This window comes from Geospiza fortis, unplaced genomic scaffold, assembly GCF_000277835.1.
Source record: "Geospiza fortis unplaced genomic scaffold, GeoFor_1.0 scaffold102, whole genome shotgun sequence".
Classification (NCBI taxonomy): Eukaryota; Metazoa; Chordata; class Aves; order Passeriformes; family Thraupidae; genus Geospiza; species Geospiza fortis.
Window position 1 is genome coordinate 430,210 of NW_005054373.1, and position 22,263 is coordinate 452,472.

The 22,263-nt window shown below is 47.3% G+C and overlaps 2 protein-coding genes across 3 annotated transcripts in view; both read left to right on the plus strand.

Moving 5' to 3' along the window:
• Positions 1 to 1,505: 1,505 nt before the first annotated feature.
• Positions 1,506 to 17,388, plus strand: KLHL36 (kelch like family member 36). Of its 2 annotated transcripts, XM_031060162.1 has the most exons (5): positions 1,506 to 1,793; positions 5,347 to 5,427; positions 5,515 to 6,420; positions 7,781 to 7,938; positions 15,377 to 17,388. In XM_031060162.1, exons 1-5 carry the CDS (start codon positions 1,734 to 1,736, stop codon positions 15,930 to 15,932), a joined length of 1,761 nt encoding a protein of 586 aa, XP_030916022.1. In that variant the 5' UTR covers positions 1,506 to 1,733; the 3' UTR covers positions 15,933 to 17,388. The 2 variants fall into 2 exon arrangements, with proteins under 2 accessions (XP_030916022.1, XP_005424820.1); XM_005424763.2 differs by having other exon boundaries at positions 5,347 to 6,420.
• Positions 17,389 to 22,149: 4,761 nt separating this feature from the next.
• USP10 (ubiquitin specific peptidase 10) overlaps positions 22,150 to 22,263 on the plus strand; it is a 47,983-nt gene continuing 47,869 nt past the window's right edge. The window contains exon 1 of the mRNA XM_005424795.3: positions 22,150 to 22,248. Coding sequence (XP_005424852.1) covers positions 22,150 to 22,248 — 99 coding nt within the window. The remainder of the gene's footprint in view (positions 22,249 to 22,263) is intronic.

Here is a 22,263-nt window from a genome sequence, read left to right on the forward strand (position 1 = left end):
TCAATTTATAGGTCACAGTTAGCATTGGGGTTGTCAATTTATAGGTCACAGTTGGCATTGGGGTTATCAGCTTTCAGGTCACAGCATTGGGTTTGTCAATGTTCAGGTCATAGCCCACATTGGGGCTGGCAGCAGAGTGGGATTTCACTCAGACAGTCGAGTCCTCATGGCCACACGAGGAGAGACCAAAGCTGGCAAAAACCACTTCCATCTCCAGCCTCAGTAATCAATAGATGAGTACAAGCCCACCATCCCCTCTGTTTCCTGGGGTGTCCGTGGGGCTGGCTGGGTGCTGCTGCCCAGCACTGGAGGGTGGCAGAGGCCGGGGCAGGTGGAGGTGCTGGCACTGGCAGTGTGGCACACACCCCTGGTGTCACACACTGTGCACATCACCCTCTGCTGGCACTGGCAGTGTGGCACACGCCCCTGGTGTCACACACTGTGCACATCACCCTCTGCAGCCACACAGCCCTGTCACCACCCGGGACACGTGTCCAAGCTGGGCTGTCCTTGGTGAGAGCAGATGGAGCCTGGACACACAGCCAGCCTCCTGCTGTCCCCGTGATCACCTCTGGAGGGTACCCGGGGTGCTGGGTGAGCAAAGGGCTTTTCCCCTTGGACCACTGCCCTGAAACTGGACCCTGTGGGTCTGTGAAGTGTCTTTGCTTCTGAGTTCCCCCCTGAGGCAGGGAATTTTCAGCCTGCTGCTCACCAGGGGGAGGATCTTAATTTCGAGCCTCCTGGGCCGTAATGAATGAGGGAAAGTCCCACAGAAGCAGGGAAAGCCCCACTGGGGAGGTGAATTTCTGAGGTCAGGTAGTGTCATGCCGGGTAAGCAGGAGATGGTGATGGGGCTTCGGGCTGCCCCTCCCGCAGCCACTGCACAGTTTATCAACACTGTACAAACAAAACACAAAAAAACCCCCAAATTCCCTGCAGCCAGTGCCCCTGGCACGGCTACCCGTGCCTGTCTTGCCTCAGGCCCTGCCAGCGCCATCCCTGACCCGGCAGGAACAGCCCCGAGCTCCCGGGATGTGTCCGAGCATCTCGGGGCAGGGAACAGCCCCGATCTCCCAGATGCGTCCGAGCATCCCGGGGCAGGGAACAGCCCGGATCTCCCGGGTGTGTCCGTGCATCTCGGGGAACGGAACAGCCCTGATTTCCGGGATATATCCGAGCATCCCGGGGCAGGGAACAGCCCCGATCTCCCTGGATGTGTCCGAGCACCCCAGGGCAGGGAACGGCCCTGATCTCCCGGGATGTGTCCGCGCATCCTGGGGCGGAGAACAGCCTGGAGCTCTCGGGATGCGCTGTCCGAGCACCCCAGGGCAGGGAACGGCCCCGATCTCCCGGGTGTGTCCGAGCACCCCAGGGCAGGGAACGGCCCCGATCTCCCAGATGTGTCCGAGCATCCCGGCCCGTCTCTCGGTCTCTCCCGCGGGGATCCCGCGCTCGGCGCTCCCCCACGGGCAGCGCTGAGCCCGGGGCTGGGCTGGGCTGGGCTGGGCTGAGCCCAGCTTGGTGACACAACCGACCTTTGACAACAGCGGGGAACAGCAGCGAGGAGGGAAAATTGATATTTTTTAAGCCGGGCATTTCCAGCGCGTGCCGGGCCGGGAATCGCGTTCCCTGCTCGGTTCAAGATGCGTGTGAGCGCTCAGGAGGGGCTGGCGAGCTGCTGAACATCTCCCTCCCTGTGCCTTTGTTGCAGAAGTGCTGCGGATCGGGCGGTCATGGAGGGAACGCGGCAGAGCAGGATCTGCCGCCCGCACAAGATCAGTGAATCCTCCAAGGTTCGTACGATTTGTGTCACCTACCAAAACCATCCCGCTGGGGGTACAGGGTCTCCTTTGGGGGGAATGTGAGAATTCAGAGCTTTTAAAAGAGGGATAGAAATGGTGGCTTACCTGCTCAAGTGGTTTTGGTAGAAGTTGCTGCCTAGTGATTAAGGGGGAAAAAAAGGAAAAGCAGCAGCAAATGGGCATCGGCTCATCATGACTCATAACTTAGAAACCCACATCATTGCAGCACAGTAGTTTCTCTATGCTAGAAATTCTGTTATGAAATGTGGTGTGTTTGCTTTTTAAACTGATCCATCTCGTAAAATCCAAGCTCGTTACAAAAGCAAAGCTGGGATTGCTCTTTAGATTCAGTCTTGGTTTTGTACGAGATGGGAGCCTCGATCCTTCAAACTGGGCTTAGCCCAGTGAACTCACAGAGCCTGGGCTGCTTTCTTGAGTTTGTGGGGTCCATTTTCTTTGTATCAAAGCTCTGTCTGCACAAATACATTGTTTTTATTTGTGAATTCACGGAAATCCATCTCAGGCAGCTGTTTCTGCAGGTCCTCAGGATGACTTATAAAATGTTAATAACAGCTGTAATTATTATGTTCACTTTGTTTCATGCCAGTGCAAGCTGCTTTTGTGCTGTAGTTACAGGAACTGCAGAACAGGTACCTTGTTATACCAGAAAAAAAAAAAGCTGGAAAAGAGAAACTTTTCAGTGCCTCCTTACCAAAGCTGAACGAGCCAGATCTCATTTTCTTTTGCACCATTGATGAGCAGCAGAGCTGCATTAACAGTCTGAGAGAAATTAGATCTTTGAATCCAAGAGAAGCTGAAATTCTGCTCTAACACAATTGATGAAAGATAAATAGGACTAATTTTTAAATGCATCCCTACCAATATAATCTTTCCCTGATCCTGTCTGCCACTTAAATGGTTTAGTCTGAATGTAATGATAATTCATCACATTAAAAATTAATTAACTTGACAGCATTGTTTTATTTGCTTGCTTAGACAGCAGCTGTCACTATCTGTTAAACTTAGAATCACTGGATAATGTAAGGCTGCTCTCCAGAATATAAATAGCTTGAGGAAAATGTTCAAGTTCAGTATGAAATTAGTCTTGGTTCTGAAATGTGCAGCTCCCAGCTCCATTTCTTGCTCCAAACAAATGAGCTCAGCCAGTGGCTGAAATCCTGAGCTGCTGTGCTGTGAGTGCCTCCGTGCAGTGTGGGATGGGTTCATGCCTGGTTCCTGGAGCAGCAGCAGTCCCACATGGCAGCAGGGATTCCAGGAGAGAGAGCTGCCAGGCGGATCTGAGGGCAGGATTACGCTGCTGCCTCGACATCCAGCTCAGCACAGAGGGATCTCTGGCAAATCTGATATTCTGCTGTAATCTCGTTATGCATGATGGTGGAATTAGGGAATATTAGAGAGAAATGATCAGGCAGCTCCCAGGGATCAGAGGCAGGATGGGTTTTGGTTCAATCCAAGGGTTTGGATCAATCCTATCCCCAGTCAGTCAGATTTGGGAGAGAGTGCTGCAAGTTGTTATTTCTTGTCTGTTCATCTGCCACCATCAACTACCCCTGGTTACAGCTGCCACAGAAGTCTGGTTTATCCTTTGCCATATTTATTCTTCTCCCCCTTCCTCTCCACCCCCTGGTTTCTGCTTAAGCTCCTGTACAATATCAGCTTTTCCCAGCCTCAGGGAAACACAGATAAAAAACTTTATAGTCCTTAAATACCGTTTATTTTTTCTATTTCTCAGTGGAAGCCACTTTGTTGTCTATGCCATAGATCCCTTTTTAAATTCAGAGGTGTGTTCATGAGTATAAGGCAAATTAAAGGGTTTTGATGCAGAAACCTTTTATTGTTGAAGCCTGTTCCCTTAGACTGGTTTAACTCTGCACACTTGAGTGTTCAGAGCCATTCCAACAGCAGGATTTTTGGCAGCTTGGGCTCCATTGTTTAGAAGAGAACATAAGGAAATAAAGAGGATCTGCTGGGATGTCACAGTGAGAGCAGCACGTTTGGTTGTTCATTTGGGTCTCAAGAAGCCCTCTTGGCTCTAAGAATCAAATATTTTCCAGGTAGACAGAGTCCCACCATGGTTTAACCAACCCAGCAAAGGCTTTTCCAGACTGCTGTGGCTGTGTGCTCTCTGCCTGGGCAGCCAGGAGAGCCACAGGGCATTAGAATTCCTGGGAGAAAGCAGCTTGGTGGGGAAGGGAAGGGGGAGTGTCTGGGAGGCTCAGGTCACCTGTGGGACCTTGTCAGGTGTCACCTCTGGCAATGCAGCCTGGGGGTTTGGGACTGGGCAAGATTCAGACAGCCAGGACTGCTCAGAGCTGCCTTGGGTGGGACACAGGGATGTGCTTCCATTGCACCCCTTCTCACTGCTCTTACAAGTTCTTACAGGCTCTGCCTGGTTTGGGTTTGGTAATTAAAGTATTTGCTATTTGCATTTACCTTAACCTGGCTTCTATTAAGAGGCCTCACAAGGTACCTGACTGTGCCATCTGATATTTAATTCCTCCAGAGGGTGGTCCTAAAACTTCACTTGGCTTTCTGGGCCGACCAGCAGTGTTCAGTTCTTGTTCTGCAGGACATTTCAGGGCTAACAAAATGTTTCCAGCTTGGTTCATCCTAAGGCTGGTGATGTGAGTCTGTGGGGAAAAAAAGCAAATGCTGGTGGCCTCAAAAGCTCAGTGACACATCCAGAGCTGGTGGTCACAATGTGAGGAGCAGAGGGATCCCAGAAGGGCACTTAATGGATGTGTCCTGAGGGCATTTTCCCTTTCCTTTAAAAGAAAAATATCTGCTCCTATTCATTTAAACAAAACCTACCTCAGCTTCTGGAAGTGAGGAGAAGCCTTGTGGGAATCAGCTCTCCACATGTGTGGCTTTGCACATAAATAAACAGCTTTTCCTTCTGAGTGCAGTGTGTGTGCCTGGAATAATGTGGGAAGAAAGAGAGGAAGAAAGGGATTTTACCCTAACAAGCTTAGAAATGCAGAGTTCTGGAAAGATTTAAGAGGGGGTAGCTGTCAAGCAAGCAGCAACCCAAACAATACATGGGCTGAATGAAAATTCAGAGTACTGCTGAGGGTGTGCTTCCCACTCTGAATGCTCTGTGAGCAGCTTAGCTGGGAGAACTCTGCAAGGAGTCATCTGGGGGACAAGGAAGAAAGGAAATGTCAGCAAGATGTCTCCAAGACAATGAGTGGAAGAGTTTCAGAAAATTGTGCCTGTATAACTCATCAGGGAGGAGGTTTCAATGCAGCACTGTGGGGGAAGGAAGAGTAAATTTTATTAAAAAAAGGGGAGTAGGAAGCAGTAAAAGTCTCCATAGGCCTCTCAAAGTGAAGGTGATGAGCTCAGGCTCGTACTGTGTCACTTGCCAACTACTTCATGTCAGAATTTATTATAAATGTGAATGTGCAACACACAAAAGCTGTCTCTGACTCATGTATGACTGCACTTAGTGAGAAAACACATTCCACTCTGGAACTGATCGTGGTGGAGGTGGCGCCTGCCTGATGCTGTTTGTGTTTTCCAGGTGTACAGGTGGGATGACCACTCCACTCTGGTTCTGCAGAGCCTGAACGAGCAGAGGCACCGAGGCCTCTTCTGTGACATCGTGCTGGTGGTGGATGAGCAGAGAGTCCCAGCCCACAGGAACCTCCTGGCTGTGTGCAGCGACTACTTCAACTCCATGTTCACCATTGGCATGAGGGAGGCCCACCAGAAGGAGGTGGAGCTCTTTGGAGCCTCCTACATCGGCCTCAAGGCCGTGGTGGATTTCCTGTATGGCAGTGAGCTGTCTCTGGATGGAGGCAACATTGACTACGTGCTGGAGACAGCTCACCTGCTGCAGATCTGGAAGGTGGTGGACTTCTGCTGCGAGTACCTGGAGAACGAAGTCAGCGAGGAGAATTACCTGTACCTGCAGGAGCTGGCCTCCATCTACAACCTGAAACGCCTCGACTCCTACATCGACTCCTTCATCCTGCAGAACTTCGGCACTCTGTCCTTCACCCCGGACTTCCTGCAGAACATCTCCCTGCAGAAGCTGTGCCAGTACCTGGACAGCAGCGATGTGCAGCAGGAGTGCGAGCACGACCTGCTGCAGGCGGCCCTGCAGTGGCTCACGCAGTACCCGGAGCGGGAGAACGAGGCTTACCAAGTGCTGGACAACATCCACTTCCCTCTGATCCCCAAGAGCGACCTGCTGCACAGGGTGAAGCCTGCCGTGTGCTCGCTGCTGCCCAAGGAAGCCAACTGCGAGGGATTCATCGAGGAGGCCGTGAGCTACCACAACAGCGTGGCGGCGCAGCCGGTGCTGCAGAGCAAGCGCACGGCGCTGCGCACCTGCGAGGAGCGCCTGCTCTTTGTGGGAGGGGAGGTGTCGGAGCGCTGCCTGGAGCTCTGCGATGACACCTGCTTCCTGGACACCAGGAAGGGACAGTGGGTGGCAGAGACGCCTCTGCCCGCCCGGCGGAGTCACCACTGCGTGGCGGTCTTGGGAGGATTCATCTTCATAGCCGGGGGCAGCTTTTCCCGGGACAACGGAGGGGATGCGGCGTCAAATCTCCTATATAGGTATGACCCCCGCTGTAACCAGTGGATAAAGGTGAGGCTTGAGCTGTATTATTTCTCTTGATGTTTAGAGTGTCTTCTCCTTTGCTGGTGGAAGGGCAGGGCTTGTTGGAATAGTCAACGTGGCAGCACTTGCAAATGAAAAGTCAAGTTAGTTACATTGAAGCAGCCGCTTGAGTCCTTTGTGGGAATGCTTAAATGACACAAAGAGCAATATTCAGATATTCAGATATCTGATATTCAATATCAGATATTCAATATTCAGATGTTCAGATATCTTCATTTGGGATTTGGGGGGGATACGGGACAATGGAGGGGATGCGGTGTCAAATCTCCTATATAGGTATGACCCCCGCTGTAACCAGTGGATAAAGGTGAGGCTTGAGCTGTATTATTTCTCTGTTCAAAGTCCTTGATGTTTAGAGTGTTTTGGTGGTGGAAGGGCAGGGCTTGTTGGAATAGTCAACGTGGCAGCACTTGCAAATGAAAAGTCAAGTTAGTTAGTTAGTTATGTTGAAGCAGCTGCTTGAGTCCTTTGTGGGAATGCTTAAATGACACAAAGAGCAATATTCAGATATTCAGACATTCGGCTCCATTTGGGATTTGGGCATCTCATCTGAGAAATTCAGCATCTGCCCACAATTCTTTAGATTACTTCTGGAAATAATTCTGGATACTAAAAGAGCAAAAGAGTTTGGGGTATTCAGCTTCATTTGGGATTTGGGCATCTCCTCTGAGAAATTCTTGATCAGTATCCACCTGCAATTCATTAGATTACTTCTGGAAATAATTCTGGAATGGACTTAGAGGTGATTGCTTGGCTCATCTTCCTCAAGCAGTAGTACATATAAATCAGAAATGGGTGTGATGTAAAAAGAAAATGTCTCTGACAATTGTCAAGTGTCTCTGTGCTAAATGTCCCTTAGAATGAGCTCTTTGCTCCCAGTGCTGCCACAAAACCCTTCATGTGTGCGGGTTACTGTATCAGCCACTCCTTGTTCCCATATGGACCAGTCATGGTTCCTGTATGGACCAGTTATGGTTTCCATATGAACCAGTCACGATTCCTCTATGGATCAGCCATCCTGGATGGTTCACTTGTGGTTTTCAGTGATTCCAATACCTGTTTCTTGCAGAGCTGGGAAGGAGTTCCTATAAACACAAATGTTTCTACAGTAGCCTGTCTTTTAGATGTTTCCTGTTTTCCCCTTGTTTGAAATGGATGCTACTGCAGAAAAACAGAAGTGTTTCATGAATATAATAGTCAAAACCAGAATCTCTCCTTACCAAATAAAGGGGAAGGAGCAACTTCCCCATCCTCAGACATGAAAAGCCCTTAAATCCCTTGCTTGCCAGACCCTGGAAGATGCCAGCAGGTCATTTTTCTTTGCCAGGTTGCCTCCATGAGACAGCGACGAGTGGATTTCTACCTGGGAGCCATCACTGACATGCTGGTGGCTGTTGGTGGCAGGAATGAAAACGGGGCCCTGTCCTCAGTTGAGACCTACAGCCCTCAGAAGGACTCCTGGACCTACATAGCAGGACTGCCCAGGTAACTGAGCTGTCTGGAAGCTCCCCTGTGTTTGCAGGGTGGTAGTAAAGAGAGCTTGTGTGGCTTTAGCTGATGAATATGAGCCCTGGAAGGGAGGGAAGGGGGTGTAAAAGCAATGTGGCATCAGCCATGCCAACCACAGCAGCAGCTGGAGCTGAGCAGGCAGTGCCTTGTGTCAGCAGGGTTTTAGTTTTCATCCCAAGGTGCATCTGGAGGATGGGAGGGAGACCTCTGATTCCATTCTACAATTCTTACAAAGCTTTTCCTGAGGCCACTTGGAGTTGAATATTTTCAGAAGCATTTTTCACATCTTGGTCAAAGGGATTTGTCATTTCTTTGGCCTTACTTTGTCACCTTGGTGTGATGATTTTCCTTGTAGGGTGTTTGTGTTGGGCTGCTCAGGCTGGCTGTCACAGCTAAACACATTTATCTGTGTTGGAAATACAGAACCCTGGCAAATGTGAGCTCTCTCTCTCTGAGTTAAAACTTGGCTGTTCTGCTTTTGAGAGGTTTAAGCCCTGCAGCTCTTGTTGTAGCAGACAGAACATTGCTGTGTCTTGAATCAGTGTCAGAGCAGTGACTTTGGAAGGACAGCAGGACAGCATTTCATTTGCTGTGATCAGATTTGGTGATGTTTCACAGCTGTGGGAATCACAGGCTGTATGGATGCTGTTTCCATGATGCCTGAAAGCTCAGCAGCACTGCTGGCTTTCCTGGTGCCATCACAGAGCAGGCTCCTGCAGTTTGATGTGAGAGTTCAGGGATTTTCCCAGGTCCCTGAGCTGCCGAGCTGCAGAGCCAGAGGCAGCCAGTGAAGGCACAGAATCCTGTTGCCCAATTCTATTTTGGGCAGGTGCTGCAATGCAAGGCTGATCCAGGCTAACAGCTGGGCTCGAGTGCTCTTCACAAGCAGGATGCTTTTTTATTTCTGCTCACTTAGGCAGATCCAGCAGTTGGGGCTAAACACCACAGCCCTTCCAGGGAAGTTGTGTAGGAGAGTATCTTCATGTCCTAAATCCTTTTGTTAACTGGGGTCACCTGTGAGGTGTATCCTGTGTGGATATTTTACTCATAAATGATCCTATGGAAGTTCACACAGTTGGCTTAATCCACCCAGACTGTCTAAAAAGGAGCAGTTTGTCTGCATATTCCAACTGCTGCCTGTGTGCTGGCTTTGGGAATTCTGCAGCTGCAGCATTTAAAGTGAACTTTGACTTGTGGGTGTTAATTTTTTATTAGATTGCCTGGCTGGTCTGCTTGGACGAGACAAAAGTCCCCTCTTAGGGGACAGACCCCTTTTAGGATGAATTATTCCTGCGCCCAAATGAATGATTCTGCATCTTCTCTCCCTGTTGCTCTGTCCTTGTGTCAGCTCAGCTGGGTGGTGACAGCTCCCCACTTTTCCATGCAGCTGCAGTTTTGCACATTTAACTGTCTTTACTTAGATATTAGTGGACTCTTGGCCCCTTTGGATTTTCTGTCTTTTCAACCCTTTTTTTCCATTTGGTGCCGGGCAGTGAATTGTTTGAGTTTGATTTGCTTCTGCACAGAAGGAATAAGGCAAAAAGAACTTTATGCAGGTTGCAAAAGGCCAGACCCAGAGGTGAGCAACGGGAACCTTTCTGACACACATCCACTGCTTGAGCTGGGTGGCTCTGGCAGATTTGGGGCTGCTGAAAAGGCTCTGGGCAGCCCCTCCTTGAGATGCTTGAGGTAGAGCAAGTGCAGAGGAGGCACCAGGATGACCAGAGGGATGGAACAGCTCTCCTAAGAGGAAAGGCTGAGAGAATTGGGATTGTTCTGTCTGGAGAAGAGAAGCTTCAGGGTGACCTAACTGTGGCACTCCAGTGCCTAAGGAGCCCACAGGAACGATGGAGAGAGATTCACAAGGGCCTGGAGTGCCAGGACAAGGGGGAATGGCTTCCCAGGGGCAGAGGGCTGGGTCAGATCAGATATTAGAAAAAAAATTCTTGGCTGTGAGATGGTGAGACCCTTCTCTGTTTGCCTAGAGGAGCTGTAGCTGCCCCATCCCTGTGAGTCTGTGATTTACTGGCAGTGGAGGAAGGATGAGAGAGGATCCTGCGATCCATTCAAGACTGAAAGCATTCCAGCTACAGTTCCTCCTGCCTGCTCCACTCTTCCCTTCAACACACTCCTCATCTGATCTCTGTGTTCCTCAAACAGATTTAAGTTCCTGTTTCACCCAACATCTCCCCCAGTCCTCTTCCAGCAGCAAGACTTCTCACATAGAGGAAACCAGAAGCTCCAGTCCTCTGCTTCCTGACTGCCTGATCAGGCATTGTATCCCAACAAAACCTCCTCTTTTCCTGTGTTTTTCTGTCTTCTTCCCTCTGAAGAGAACTTCTGCAGGTGTTTTGGTGCTCTTGGGAGCATGACCACCAGCAGCAGGCTTTTTGGTGCCATTCCTGACTGCCCCAAGCCTGGAATCCTGTTCCCTGGAGTGACAGGCTCATGTTGACGTCATTCTGGGGTGTGGACTCGAGCTGTGTGGGGTGGGACTCTCAGAGGTTGTTTGTTAGAGCTTCTATGCTGAACATCCAGAAAATGGGTTTGTTTTGTTGCTTCCCAAGGGTCAGAGCTTGCCACGTTGTTGCTGTTAGGTCAGATGTGACATACACACAGCATACACGTGATCAGGGTCTAAGAAGAAAAAAGTTTTTATTCTGCGTGTTCTCCAGCTTATATACTCTTAACAAAGTGTGACCTTAAGTCATTAACTACATCACAATAACTTATTATATTCATTGGTGCAAAGCAATTAGTGTCAATATAATTGGTAAAAGATTTACAGAAATTTAATAAGGCACGCATACACATCTACTTATGCACGTGGTCTAGTTTACAAAGATTTTCATGTATCTTCTCTAATCTGTTTCCATGCTGACAGTCTTGTCTTCTTCTTTGCTATGGATACACTCGAAAATCATCAATTGTTATTTCTTCTATTAACTCAGCTTGGCTTGCAGGCCAGCTGTCCAGCCCCTCCACAGCAGGTGTGTAGATCTACAGGGAAGGCAGTGGTTGTGTCCTTGAGCACACATGCCAGCACCAACGCCGTGTCCATGCTGCTGTTCACAGTCTTGCTCCTCTAAGGAAGAGCTTTACAGGCTCTTCTTTATCTCCTCTCACCCCCCTCTCCTTCCCACCCTAGATGGTCAAAACAACACGTTGTTTTCCCGAAGCACTCTCTTGGAAGGAGCTGAGCTGTTTTGACTGAATTTAGGCTGTCTTGCTGGACGAGCAAACAGCCTCTTGGGGCAGATGCTTTGCAGGGAATACTTCAGCCAAGTTGTCTAAAGGGTGGGCCTGCTCCAAGCCTGCTACAAGGGAATTCAATTTCCCTGATGGTCATTAGGGTCTTTGGTTGTGGTGTACCTTTCCCTTTTTTCAGAGAGGTCCTATATTTTTGCCCCTTTTCCCAGAAGCTGGGAGCAGTTTCTGTCATGGTTTCTAGCCTGGCAGGGAGCAGTGGTGGCTGAGGAGCTTGGCAGAGCAGGAGGTGGGGCAGTGATGATGACACTTAGATGACAGATATAGATAGCTGAATAGTTTTTTCAAGAGATGAAGCATCACTGAGTAGCTTAAAACCTTGTTGAAGACTAAATTGTTAATTTTGTTAGCGACTGTAATTATTACTCTGTGTCTCCCTTATCTGCTTGGATTTTTGCATCGAACCCTGCAAAAATCCTTCTCAGCTGTGTTTGTCTTTCAAATACAAAAAGGAGGAAGTGTGGAGGGGCTTGACAGCTGGCCTGCAAGCAAAGCTGAGTTAATAGAAGAAATAACAATTGATGATTTTCAAGTGTATCCATAGCATGGTAGGAGACAAGGCCGTCAGCATGGAAACATTACAAAAGATACATGAAAATTTTTGTAAGCTAAACTACATGCATAAGTAGATGTGTATATGTGCCTTATTAAATTTCTGTAAAACTTTTGCCAATTATATTAATGTTAATTGCTTTGCACCAATGAATATAATAAGTTATTGTGATGCAGTTAATGACTTAAGATCACACTTTGTTAAGAGTATATAAGCTGGAGAACACTCAGAATAAAAAACTTTTTTCTTCTTAGACCCTGATCACGTGTGTATGTCACATCCAGCCTAACAGTAACAATTAGAGTCCTTGCTTGTGGGGCACCTTTCCCTCTCTTCAGAGAGGTCCTGTATTTTTTGCCCCTTTTCCCAGAAACTGGGAGCAGTTTCGGTCAGAGTTTCTAGCCCGGCAGGGAGCAGCGGTGGCTGAGGAGTTGGCAGAGCGGGAGGTGGGGCAGTGTGTTCTCATCCTGAACACACTATGAAAAGGTCTGCTGCAGACAGCAGTGAAATTAATTGAGTGGCCCTAGGTTAAAATTTGGCAGAACAACTGAAAGCTGCTGTGTGAGGAGCTGTGCTGGAACAGGTTGGGGAGTGATGGTATCTGCTCTGCCAGTTGGGTCATGAATGATCTCTCAGGGCTATGACAGGTGGACACCAAGATTCAGAGCAGCCACAGCTCACCTGGACTTTGGTAGGAGTAGGGGATTCCCAAAGCTTTCCTGAGTTATGTGCTCTTCTGTCTTGGGCAGTAAATGGTAGGTTTTCTGGCATTTGAATGGTGTTACTGGGTCAGGAACTAATTTTTCAGCACTGCATCTGGGTTAAGGCATTCAAAATTGGTGCCAGGCTCCAGCAGATGTTAAAATCAAATCTCCTTTCTCTTAATGCCTCTGCTTTTTTCTGGCCACTCTTGCAGACAATGCTGCCAAAATGCTCAATGCTCTCTGTTGGAGGATGTCTAGACCCACTCTATTGATGTGCCTGTTCTGTTGCCCATTTAGAAATGCCCCTCTCTCAATCACAGGGCTTGTAGAAAGGATCTGTATTGATTGGTTTCAATTTATGCATCTATTTCATGCAGCTCCTAGGAAAGTGATGCTATTTTGGATGAGCTTTCAGAAGTGAAAGTTTCAAAGTGAAACACCTCTGGTGCCTTTCAGTGGGTAATTGTCCTGTACTGGACAATAACAAGTTGATGGTCGATTTGGTGCTTCAGATCTGATGGTTTCTGTCAATGCACTCTCTTTGCTGTTGCTGTTCCCTGGACACAGCCATGGACTGAGGCAAAAGAACAAGAAAATCAGTGCTTTTTCTGCAGCTGCCTGTGCTGGGCTGCATGCCTGTGCTTGAGAGACAATGGCTATTGCTTGCTTACCTGTACAGAGCTCCAGAGTAGGAGAATATTTAACCTACTTCTCCAAAGGCCATGCAGGTTTTTATTAACTTAGGGTCATTTTTCCCCTGAATGGTGAATGCAGTGTGATTGCCATCAGCAGTGCAGGGCTCTGGGGTGCATTCCATGTCCTCACATTGTCCTCCTCCTGACTCCTCCAAACTCCCTGGTACAGCACAGCCTCCAGGCAGCTTGGCTTCATGTGGGTTTAAAGTCTGCTGCAGTTTGAAATGGACTGAGCTCAAGCTGTCCATCCCACCCCCAGACTGAGCATTTTTAACCCAAGGAGCAGCATCTCTGGGCATTTCACCTGCCTGGTATTCCTGTCAGGGTTTCCCGTGTATGTAGAGAAACACAGGCTCTGATAAACAGCCCAGGAGCCACTCGAGATGGACAGTCCCTGTTTTGTCTGGAAGAGACCTCAGCCAAGGAGCAGCATCTCTGGGCACTTCACCTGCCTGGTATTCCTGTCAGGGTGAAAGCCAGGGGCCCATGTGCTCAGGGTACATCATGTTCACCAGAAGCACTGAGCTTGAATTAATTGCTTCCATTATGAGGCACATTGAGAGCTGTGGAAATTCTGAGTTGCCTTTTTGGATAAAGTCCATAACTGCACCAAAGCTCTCTCCTTTTTTCTTCCTGTCTTTTCCCTGAGAGGCCAAGAAGGAGAACAGCAGTGAAGTCACCTCTGAAGATCTCCAGCCCCTGTAGTTGAACAGACTGTCCTGGTCACTCAGCACTGTCAGCCCAAGCGTGTCAGGCATTTTTCTGCTTCTTGTAGCAGGAACCTATTAAAATATCTGATTCAGACAGGGATCAGAGGTTTTGGTAGGCATCTAGGATAATAACCACCTTTTAGCTCATCTCAGAAGCGTTGTGCTTTCAGGGTAAACGTGGGGTTTCTTTCCTAGTCCATCTTCTCCCTTGGCACACAAGTGCTGGCACTCAGGTGCATGGAAGATGTTCTGATAGCATTTGTATGGCTCAGGGAAACCATTAGCCTGTGAAATAAAAACAGCTCAAGGTTCTCTCCACACGGAGCTCCAGCGTGTTCAGGCACGGTTCAAAGGCTGCAGCAATGCTAACAGAGCTTTGTCTGCCGTGGAGGCTGCGTGGTCTCCAGCACCTGACTACAAAGGACGCTGGTAGGGGCTGGTGAGTGCAGCCTGATGAGAACATTGCTCTGTGCCCTGTGGGGATTGAATCCTTCAGAGTCCTTGTGAGAGCCAATTTGCTGTAGCTGGTGCTGCATCTTTTGACACCTCAACTCCCCCAAAAGAGGGGAAGAAGGACATATAGAAATTATGTGTTCAAAGCAGCTGATGCTGTTCATCACCTTGGCTGTTCACTTCGGAGAGCTCAAAGGGCTTTGGTCAGGAATAGCCCAGTGTGAAGTTAAGAACAGTCTGGAGATTTAGGTTTGTAGTGGGTTTATTATAGATGATCAAAGGGGGTTTCTCTCTGCCCTGTGGATGCAGCATGCATGGTGCTGCTTCTCCAATCTCATTTTCTCTTATTTCACCATGATCTGTGGTGGGCTGGGGGCTGCTGCCTTGTCCTGGGGTGACCAAAGAAGTTCCCAGCTGTAGGGCAGTGGTGGCAGAGCAGACAGATGGCTCATGAAAAGGACACTGGCTGTATTGAGACTGCAGGTGAACCACGCAGAGAGTGCCCGTGGGTGAGAAACGTATCCAGTGATCCTGAAGCTGTGCAAGGGCAAGGCAGCAGCAGTTTTCCTCTTGGTTTATCCCTACTGGTAAGTCTGAGAGGTGTCATGATTATTTCCCCTTTCTGTCACAGAAACCCTCTCTGAGATGTGGATTTTTTCCCTCTCTGGCCCTCTCAGGCTGATGCAAGCCAAGCACTGGAGCAGAAATACGGGAGTGAAGGTCATGCCAGCAGAGCAGGATGGGCTATTTCTGTTGTGTGACACACTCTAGAGGATGCATTAAGAAGTGATTGTCATGCCTTAGTGCTCTGTAGTGACCAGCTATGGAAAGGGTGATTTAAAAGTGGTTGTCAGGCTGTGCACTCTGCAGTGCAGGGTGAGGCCCTGGGAATGAGAGGAGTTACTGGGTAACCGCCAGATCAGGGATTCTTCTGCCTTTAGTTACTGTTTATTTGCTTCTTTAGCACAGTCCCTCTGCATGCTGGTGTGTCTTGATAAAACCCATAAGGACTGCTCCTGTTTGCTGCCCCAGGTTTACCTACGGCCACGCCGGCACCGTCTACAAGGAGTTCGTGTACATTTCGGGAGGCCACGATTACCAGATCGGCCCCTACAGAAAGAACCTGCTGTGCTACGACTACCGCACGGACGTGTGGGAGGAGAAGAGGCCCATGATCACTGCCAGGGGCTGGCACAGCATGTGCACCCTGCAGGACAACATCTACTCCATCGGCGGCAGCGACGACAACATCGAGACCATGGCTCGGTTCGACATCCTCAGCGTGGAGTCCTACAGCCCCCAGTGCAACCAGTGGACCAGAGTGGCCCCTCTGCTGCAAGCCAACAGTGAATCGGGGGTGGCAGTTTGGGAAGGCAAGATTTATATCCTTGGTGGTTACAGCTGGGAGGAGGCTGTCTTCTCCAAAACAGTCCAGGTGTATGATAAGGAGAAAAACAAATGGTGCAAAGGGACGGACTTGCCCAAAGCGATTGCCGGAGTGTCTGCGTGCGTCTGCGCCCTGAAACCCAAAACAGAGGACAAAAAGAAAAAGATAAAGACAAAAAAACATCAAGATCGAGGAAGATGACCACTCCTGGATAGCCACCCTTGGGTGGTGGGCTCGTTGTATTTAGACATTTCTATCTAACCTTTATTCTTTTTCTTTTTAAACAGGGTGGGGAGGGCATCTTCTGAAGCCTCAGAAAATGTACACTTGAATGTGGTTTTTGAATTAAACTCATGGTTAAGGTAAAAACAACAAAACCAAAAACTCTCCCTCTTGCTATACAAAGGGTGATGTGGCCAGAGAGGTTCTGCTGCTCCTGAATGTTAAGGTTTAGGCTTCTCCTTCTGTGGTTCATGGCATTTCCACATACATCGTATTATATCGACGTTTTAAGGAGGTTTTTAAAAACAACTTTTATACTTTTTTATACCACATTTTGCTAACTCAGTCTCTCGTTCGCCATATATTACGTTGTTGACTGTAGAAGCTGCAGCTCTGTGCTCGTGACCCCGTTGTTGGCGTCAGGAATTGCTGGTGTGATGATCTTTGGTGTCTGTGTGGCTTGGCCAGGACGTGGCGCAGCTGCTGGAGCAGTGCTGGCATTCCCAGCATTGTCAGGCAGTCAGCTGGAATCGGGACTATTGTCACAATCCCAGCTCCCCCAGAGCCCAGCTCGCCAGCCATGCCCATAAACACCCTTTATTTCAGTGACTGCTGATCTGCTGAGTGGATTTCAAGGGCTTTGGTTTAAAGTTCAGCTGTTGATCGTTGCTGTTATTTTTTCCTCAGTCCTCCTCTCCCATCTCCCTTTCCATGTATTTCAGATTTCTTCCATCTGGTGTATGTGCAGGTGATATCCTGCTACCCTCATTCTTTTGTCTTTTTCTCCCCCCTCAAACTACTTACCTCAATCATTGGAAAACACTAAGAAAACATTTTTGCACTTAATTTCATTTGAAACTCTGGTAAGAGTTTCTACTAAAGAAACCTACTTTAAGACCTACTACAAGCACATGTGTAAGGAAAGAGGTAACAATTTCTGGAGTGCAAGGAGGTTATAGGTTGTTTCTTCAATGCTAACAAAACTAGTTGGAATTAATTTTCTGAAACTCTTTGAGGGTTTTTTTTGGTGTTTTTTTTTTAATTTAAAAAAAAGCCTCAGGAGTCAGGCTTTCATTTGCATTAATGGATTTATTTTAAAGCCTTTGTGTACTGCATGAGGTAATGGCTATTCTTTTTTAGCCTAAAAATAAATTTAAAACCAAAAAAACCCAAATGAAACATTTTGGTTATGACAAACTCATTGACAAGTTTTTGGGGTTATTTTTTTAATATCTGAAATCCTTGCTATGTTGACTGACAACTACTTAACTTTTTGGGGACATTTTCATGTGTAAGTATACAACAAAAGTTTCAAAGACTTGCTTTTTTTCTGTTACTGGGTTGCTTGTTACTATATCCCCTCTTTTATCGTGTTTATGTATTACATTAATGTCTGGGAACAATAAATCCAGTTTAGAATATTCTATTCATCACAGTCTGATGTCTTGTGTATTGATTTCACTGAGGTTTTCCTTTTTGATTAATTGGAAAAAAAAAACCAAACCTGTAATCATTTTTCAGTGGAATTCATAATGATGGAAAGACTTCAGTGGGAAGATAAATTTAACAACATTAAGTAGAACTTATTTAGATAATTGATTTTTTTCTACATTTTTCTGCTCCAGACAGTCAGAAGAGACAAGGGGGAATGGCTCCCCACTGCCAGAGGGCAGGGTTAGATGGGATATTGGGAAGAAATTCTCCCCTGTGAGGGTGGGCAGCCCTGGCACAGGTGCCCTGAGCAGCTGTGGCTGCCCCTGGATCCCTGCAAGTGTCCCAGGCCAGGCTGGATGGGGCTTGGAGCACCCTGGGATGGTGGAAGGTGCCCCTGCCCATGGCAGGGGCTGAAACAAGGTGAGTTTTGAGGTCCCTTCAAGCCAAACCATTCTGTGATTCTATGAAATTTCTTTTCACATTTTTACAGGTCTGACAAAAGATCCAATCCAGTTTGTAGGGTGGTTTCAAAGACCATATTTAATGGAGTGTAGATAAACAATTTACAATTTCTTAATGTTAAACATGAACAAAAGACAGCTTCAATGCTCATCAAAAAGGGTTTGTTGGGGAAAATACCAAAGTCAGAAGCCGTGAGTGAGGTGGGACATGTCCTGTGTCACTAGAAGTTACTGGGGGATCCTACCTGTTGCTGCCAGAAGCATTTTTCCATTACTAAAGGAGCAAGTGAATCCCATTTGCACCTCCAAGCCCATGGCAGGGAGCACTCCTAAAGGCAAGGTCTGGCATAGTGCCCTGGATTTGGGGTGTTGTGGATCCAGATGTGGCTGATCACCCCTGGATTTGGTGTATGGATCCAGATGTGGCTGATCACCCCTGGATTTGGTGTATGGATCCAGATGTGGCTGATCACCCCTCAGGAAGTGTCAGCAGACAGCACAGGGAGCTTGGAGCTCACCCTCACTCCCCAGCGCTGCTCAGCTTTGGGGAATTGGTGTGCTGGAATTTCTGAAAAACGAAAGGGAGAATTTGTGTGACACCAGTGGATTTCTGCTCTGGCTTTTGAGGTCTGAACAATCCTCTTGGTGAGGAATTAGGGTTGGCAGAGGAAAGGTGTATTCTCTTGGTTCTGCCCAGCTCCTGAGCCTGCAGATCCCACTGCCTTCATCCCTAAGCTCTGAGAAGTGTTTCACTCTTGCCAGGAAGCACAGCTCTTCTTCCTGCCCCAGGGAAAAATAACTACTGCTCTACCTCATTTCTAAAAAGGCTTCCATTGCCAAATTCTGAGGAAAGCTCGTTTTACCTGAAACAAAGCAGCTACCAGAACCCTCAGGTTTGCTCTTCCCACACTTCCATGCCTGTATCGTGGCATTGGCATGCCAAGGAGCTGCTGCTGTAACTCTGACGTTGGATAACAAATCCCTTGAGGTGCCCTGAGGAAAAATCCCAGCCTGGTGTGAGATGCAGTTGTTTTGAAGGCTTGAGAGAGAAGATGGAAATATTTTTGTTCTCGAGTTGAAATTTTAAATTGAGAAAAATGTGCTGGTGTCTTTGTGTGTAAGAGATCTGACTGCTTTCAGTGGTTTCTTCCAAAAACTGCTGATTTTCTGGGCGCTGTTTAGGATTCTGGATTCTTGCGTGACAGCAAAAAAAGGGGTTGTGTGTCTAGGGAATGTAAAGAAATAATTTAACCTTCAGTGCTCTTTGTGAGAGCAATTTAACTTGCAGAAAACAAGCCCAGATTTGAATTGTGATTCTTCCCTTGCTGGTATGTCTTAGCAAAGCTCTGACCAGTAAGACAAAAAAAAAAAAAGCTGGCATGACAGGCTTTAAATATTATTTTATTTCAGCTTCTTGAGCTATTTCAGTTCTCATGAATGTAATAATGAGAGAGATGCTAATTATTCCTTCATGAACTTACGGCTTTGGGGTGTCTCAGGGATCAGGTAAGGGCAGATGCAGAGGTTCTGTCGCCACACTGTGAGGGTCAGAGCACAGCTCAGCTACTCACAGCTTCCTCCTCCTTCCTGATCACTCCACACAGGGAGGACACAGCTCAGGCACGGGGTTGTTCTGCTGCACACATCTTTTAGTTCCTCCTGGAACTCAGAGTAGCTTTGGAAAAAAATATAACTTTGTTTTATGATGATGGATTTGGTGACAGACCACGAGGGGAAGGTGAGTTGGAGACTTGCTGGTTCTTTTGATGCTCCAGGACTGACAGAGGTGATTGAATGAGAAGAGGGAAGACTTATATTTAAGATAAGGATGAATAAGTCACAATTAATTAGCCAAAAGTTCTGCATAGATAATTGAAACACTGAGTCAAGCATCCACATGATCTACTCAAGGCTTGTCCACGCTGCAAATGTATTTCTGCTTGACCTAGTCCATGCTTAAGCTTTTTACATCAGCAAATCTTTTTAGAAATTTCCAGAAAATTTAGGAATTCCCCCTTTCTGTGAACAGCCAATGGAATTTGAAGAGTCAGGTTTGCATTAACCCATTTTTGGAATTAACTAGCTGCTGTTTGCCCCTGTTACCTGTCTAAACTCTTCCACCTGCAGAACCATTCCTGCCCTTCTGCTCTCAGGTTCCCTTTGCCCACTCCCAGTGCCTGCTGCTGGCCTGGGACATTTAGGGCTCAGAAAGTTAAAAAAAAAAATTACCAAGGTTGATAATTGTACAATCTCTGATGCTGACCTAGAGCTGGCTGGTTCTCTACTGAAACCTTAAATATCCTATTTTTAATATGAGCCAACTGACCCTCCCTGAGATCCAGCCAGGGCTTGCAAATACTTTATGTAGGCAAACCCCTTATTGGACCTAGAAACTGTTGGGATAAATGTTCTGCATCTCTGAGGAAAAGGTCCTGGGAGCTCCTGAAGCTCTTGGCACAGGGATGAAGCTGTACAAGGACAGCACTAAACCTCCTGAAGTGCTACAGCATTCCCTCTGTCCCTGAAAAAGTGGGTGAGAGGGTCCTGAGTGCTTCAACTCCCCAAAAGTCACCTTCAGAAGCCGTGTGTACACATCTCCTGGCACTGTCACATGAGCACAGATCCCATGACCTTGTGAAGTCCCACGGAGTCCCCAGCACTTTGCATTTCCAGGATAGGAGCAATTACAGCAGCACCTGGAGCCAGATACCCTGGGAGTGGTTTATCCAGCTCCCGGGCTGCTGTCAGACCATCCTTTATTTCCACAGCCATGGAACTCATTTGGTTTTGATAAATCCACATGTTGTCAGGAACATTGCTCCACGAATTTTAAGAATGTGCATACGCAGAAAGAAAAACACAACACTGGTTATTTTTTTTTAATTTGGAAAAGCAACTTGTTGATTTGGAGGGATAATTCACAGCCACTGGCATAAAGAATGTAAGAAGATACAACTGGTTTGTGCAATGAAAGCAGTAATGAAATAACATGCCACTAAAACTGGAAAAATTAATAAAACAGAAAAGAGGTGGAAACTTTGTAGCAGGTAAGTTTCATCAAAGCACGGTATTACAAAAAAAAACCCCTTAGATTATTAGGAAATATTATGGTAAAATGTCAACAGACTTTATAATTAAACTATACTAAGATGGGATAAAATCGAACATGTTTAAAATGTTGCTGAATGAGACAGTGACATTCTTTCTCAGTTTTCACCCTCAGCTCTGGGTTTTAGCAGTTTTGGTATTTGAATTTCTGCTTTCCAGGCTGAAGACACTGTGCTCATTTGTATTTTGGAACAGTCAGTTTACTTAGGCAGCATTGTGGGCAGAAGGGAATTTTGCCTTCAACCAGACTGGCTATGTAAGGGTTTTCACTCCATTATTTACCTTGTAAATTAGACTCCCGAGGGGAGAGGGGCTTTCAGACGTTTGAAATGCTGTATGCAAAAAGCCTGAACATTTGTCTCCCTTTTTTGTTTCTCCCCTTTAATATTAACCAGCCATTTTCACTGCTGGTTCTCTGCCTCAGGACAGCGCAGCAACACTGGGGAGAGACAAAAGCGAGGGAGCGGCAGCTGGGTGTGTCAGCTGGAAGGGTAAAGGCTGATAGAGAAAATCATTTACTGTCATTAGCACACGGTAAGTGTTGCTCTTCACAAAACAGGAGGGACGTGTCCTTGTCCTGGAGACGGGGAGGAATCTTCTCCCCACTTTCCCAAAGACACAGAGTTCTTGTGTGCTCTTCCTTTCTTCTATTCAATTTTCTCGCTGGTATAAAGTTGTCTCCATCACTCGCTCTGGATCCAGAGTCGAATTAGACTTCTGCAGGACTTGGTAGTTTGTTTCAGGAAAAAAAAATATGGAGTAAATTAGCGATTAATTTGATGGATTCTTGCCTGGGGGTTTCAGTATTGTTATGACTCAATCCCCTCAAAATCATGAGATTGGCTTAGTCATTCCTTTTTTTTTTTTTTTTCCTAGATACAAACCCTGAACCCTTTCCCACCCTGGTTATTTGGGACAGAGGTGGGACAGCTTCACTCTGGCATCACCTGGGCACACAGCCTTACCTGTTATCTGCCAGAGCGACAAATAAGGACATTTGTGCATGTGCCCTTTTACAGATGAAAATTGGACGTTAGGAGGAATTTTTTCACAGAAAGGGTGATTAACATTGGAATGCGCTGTCCAGGGAGGTGGTGGAATCACCATCCCTGGAGGTGTCCAAGGAATTCCTGGATGCGGCACAGTGCTCTGGGCTGGCTGACCAGGTAGGGATTGGTCACAAGTTGGACTCAATGGTCTTGGAAGGTTTTTCCAACTTAACCAAGGAATCTCAGAATTATTTGGGCTGGAAAGGATCTCTGGAGATCATCCAGCCCAACGACCTTGCCAAGGTAGGGACATCTGGA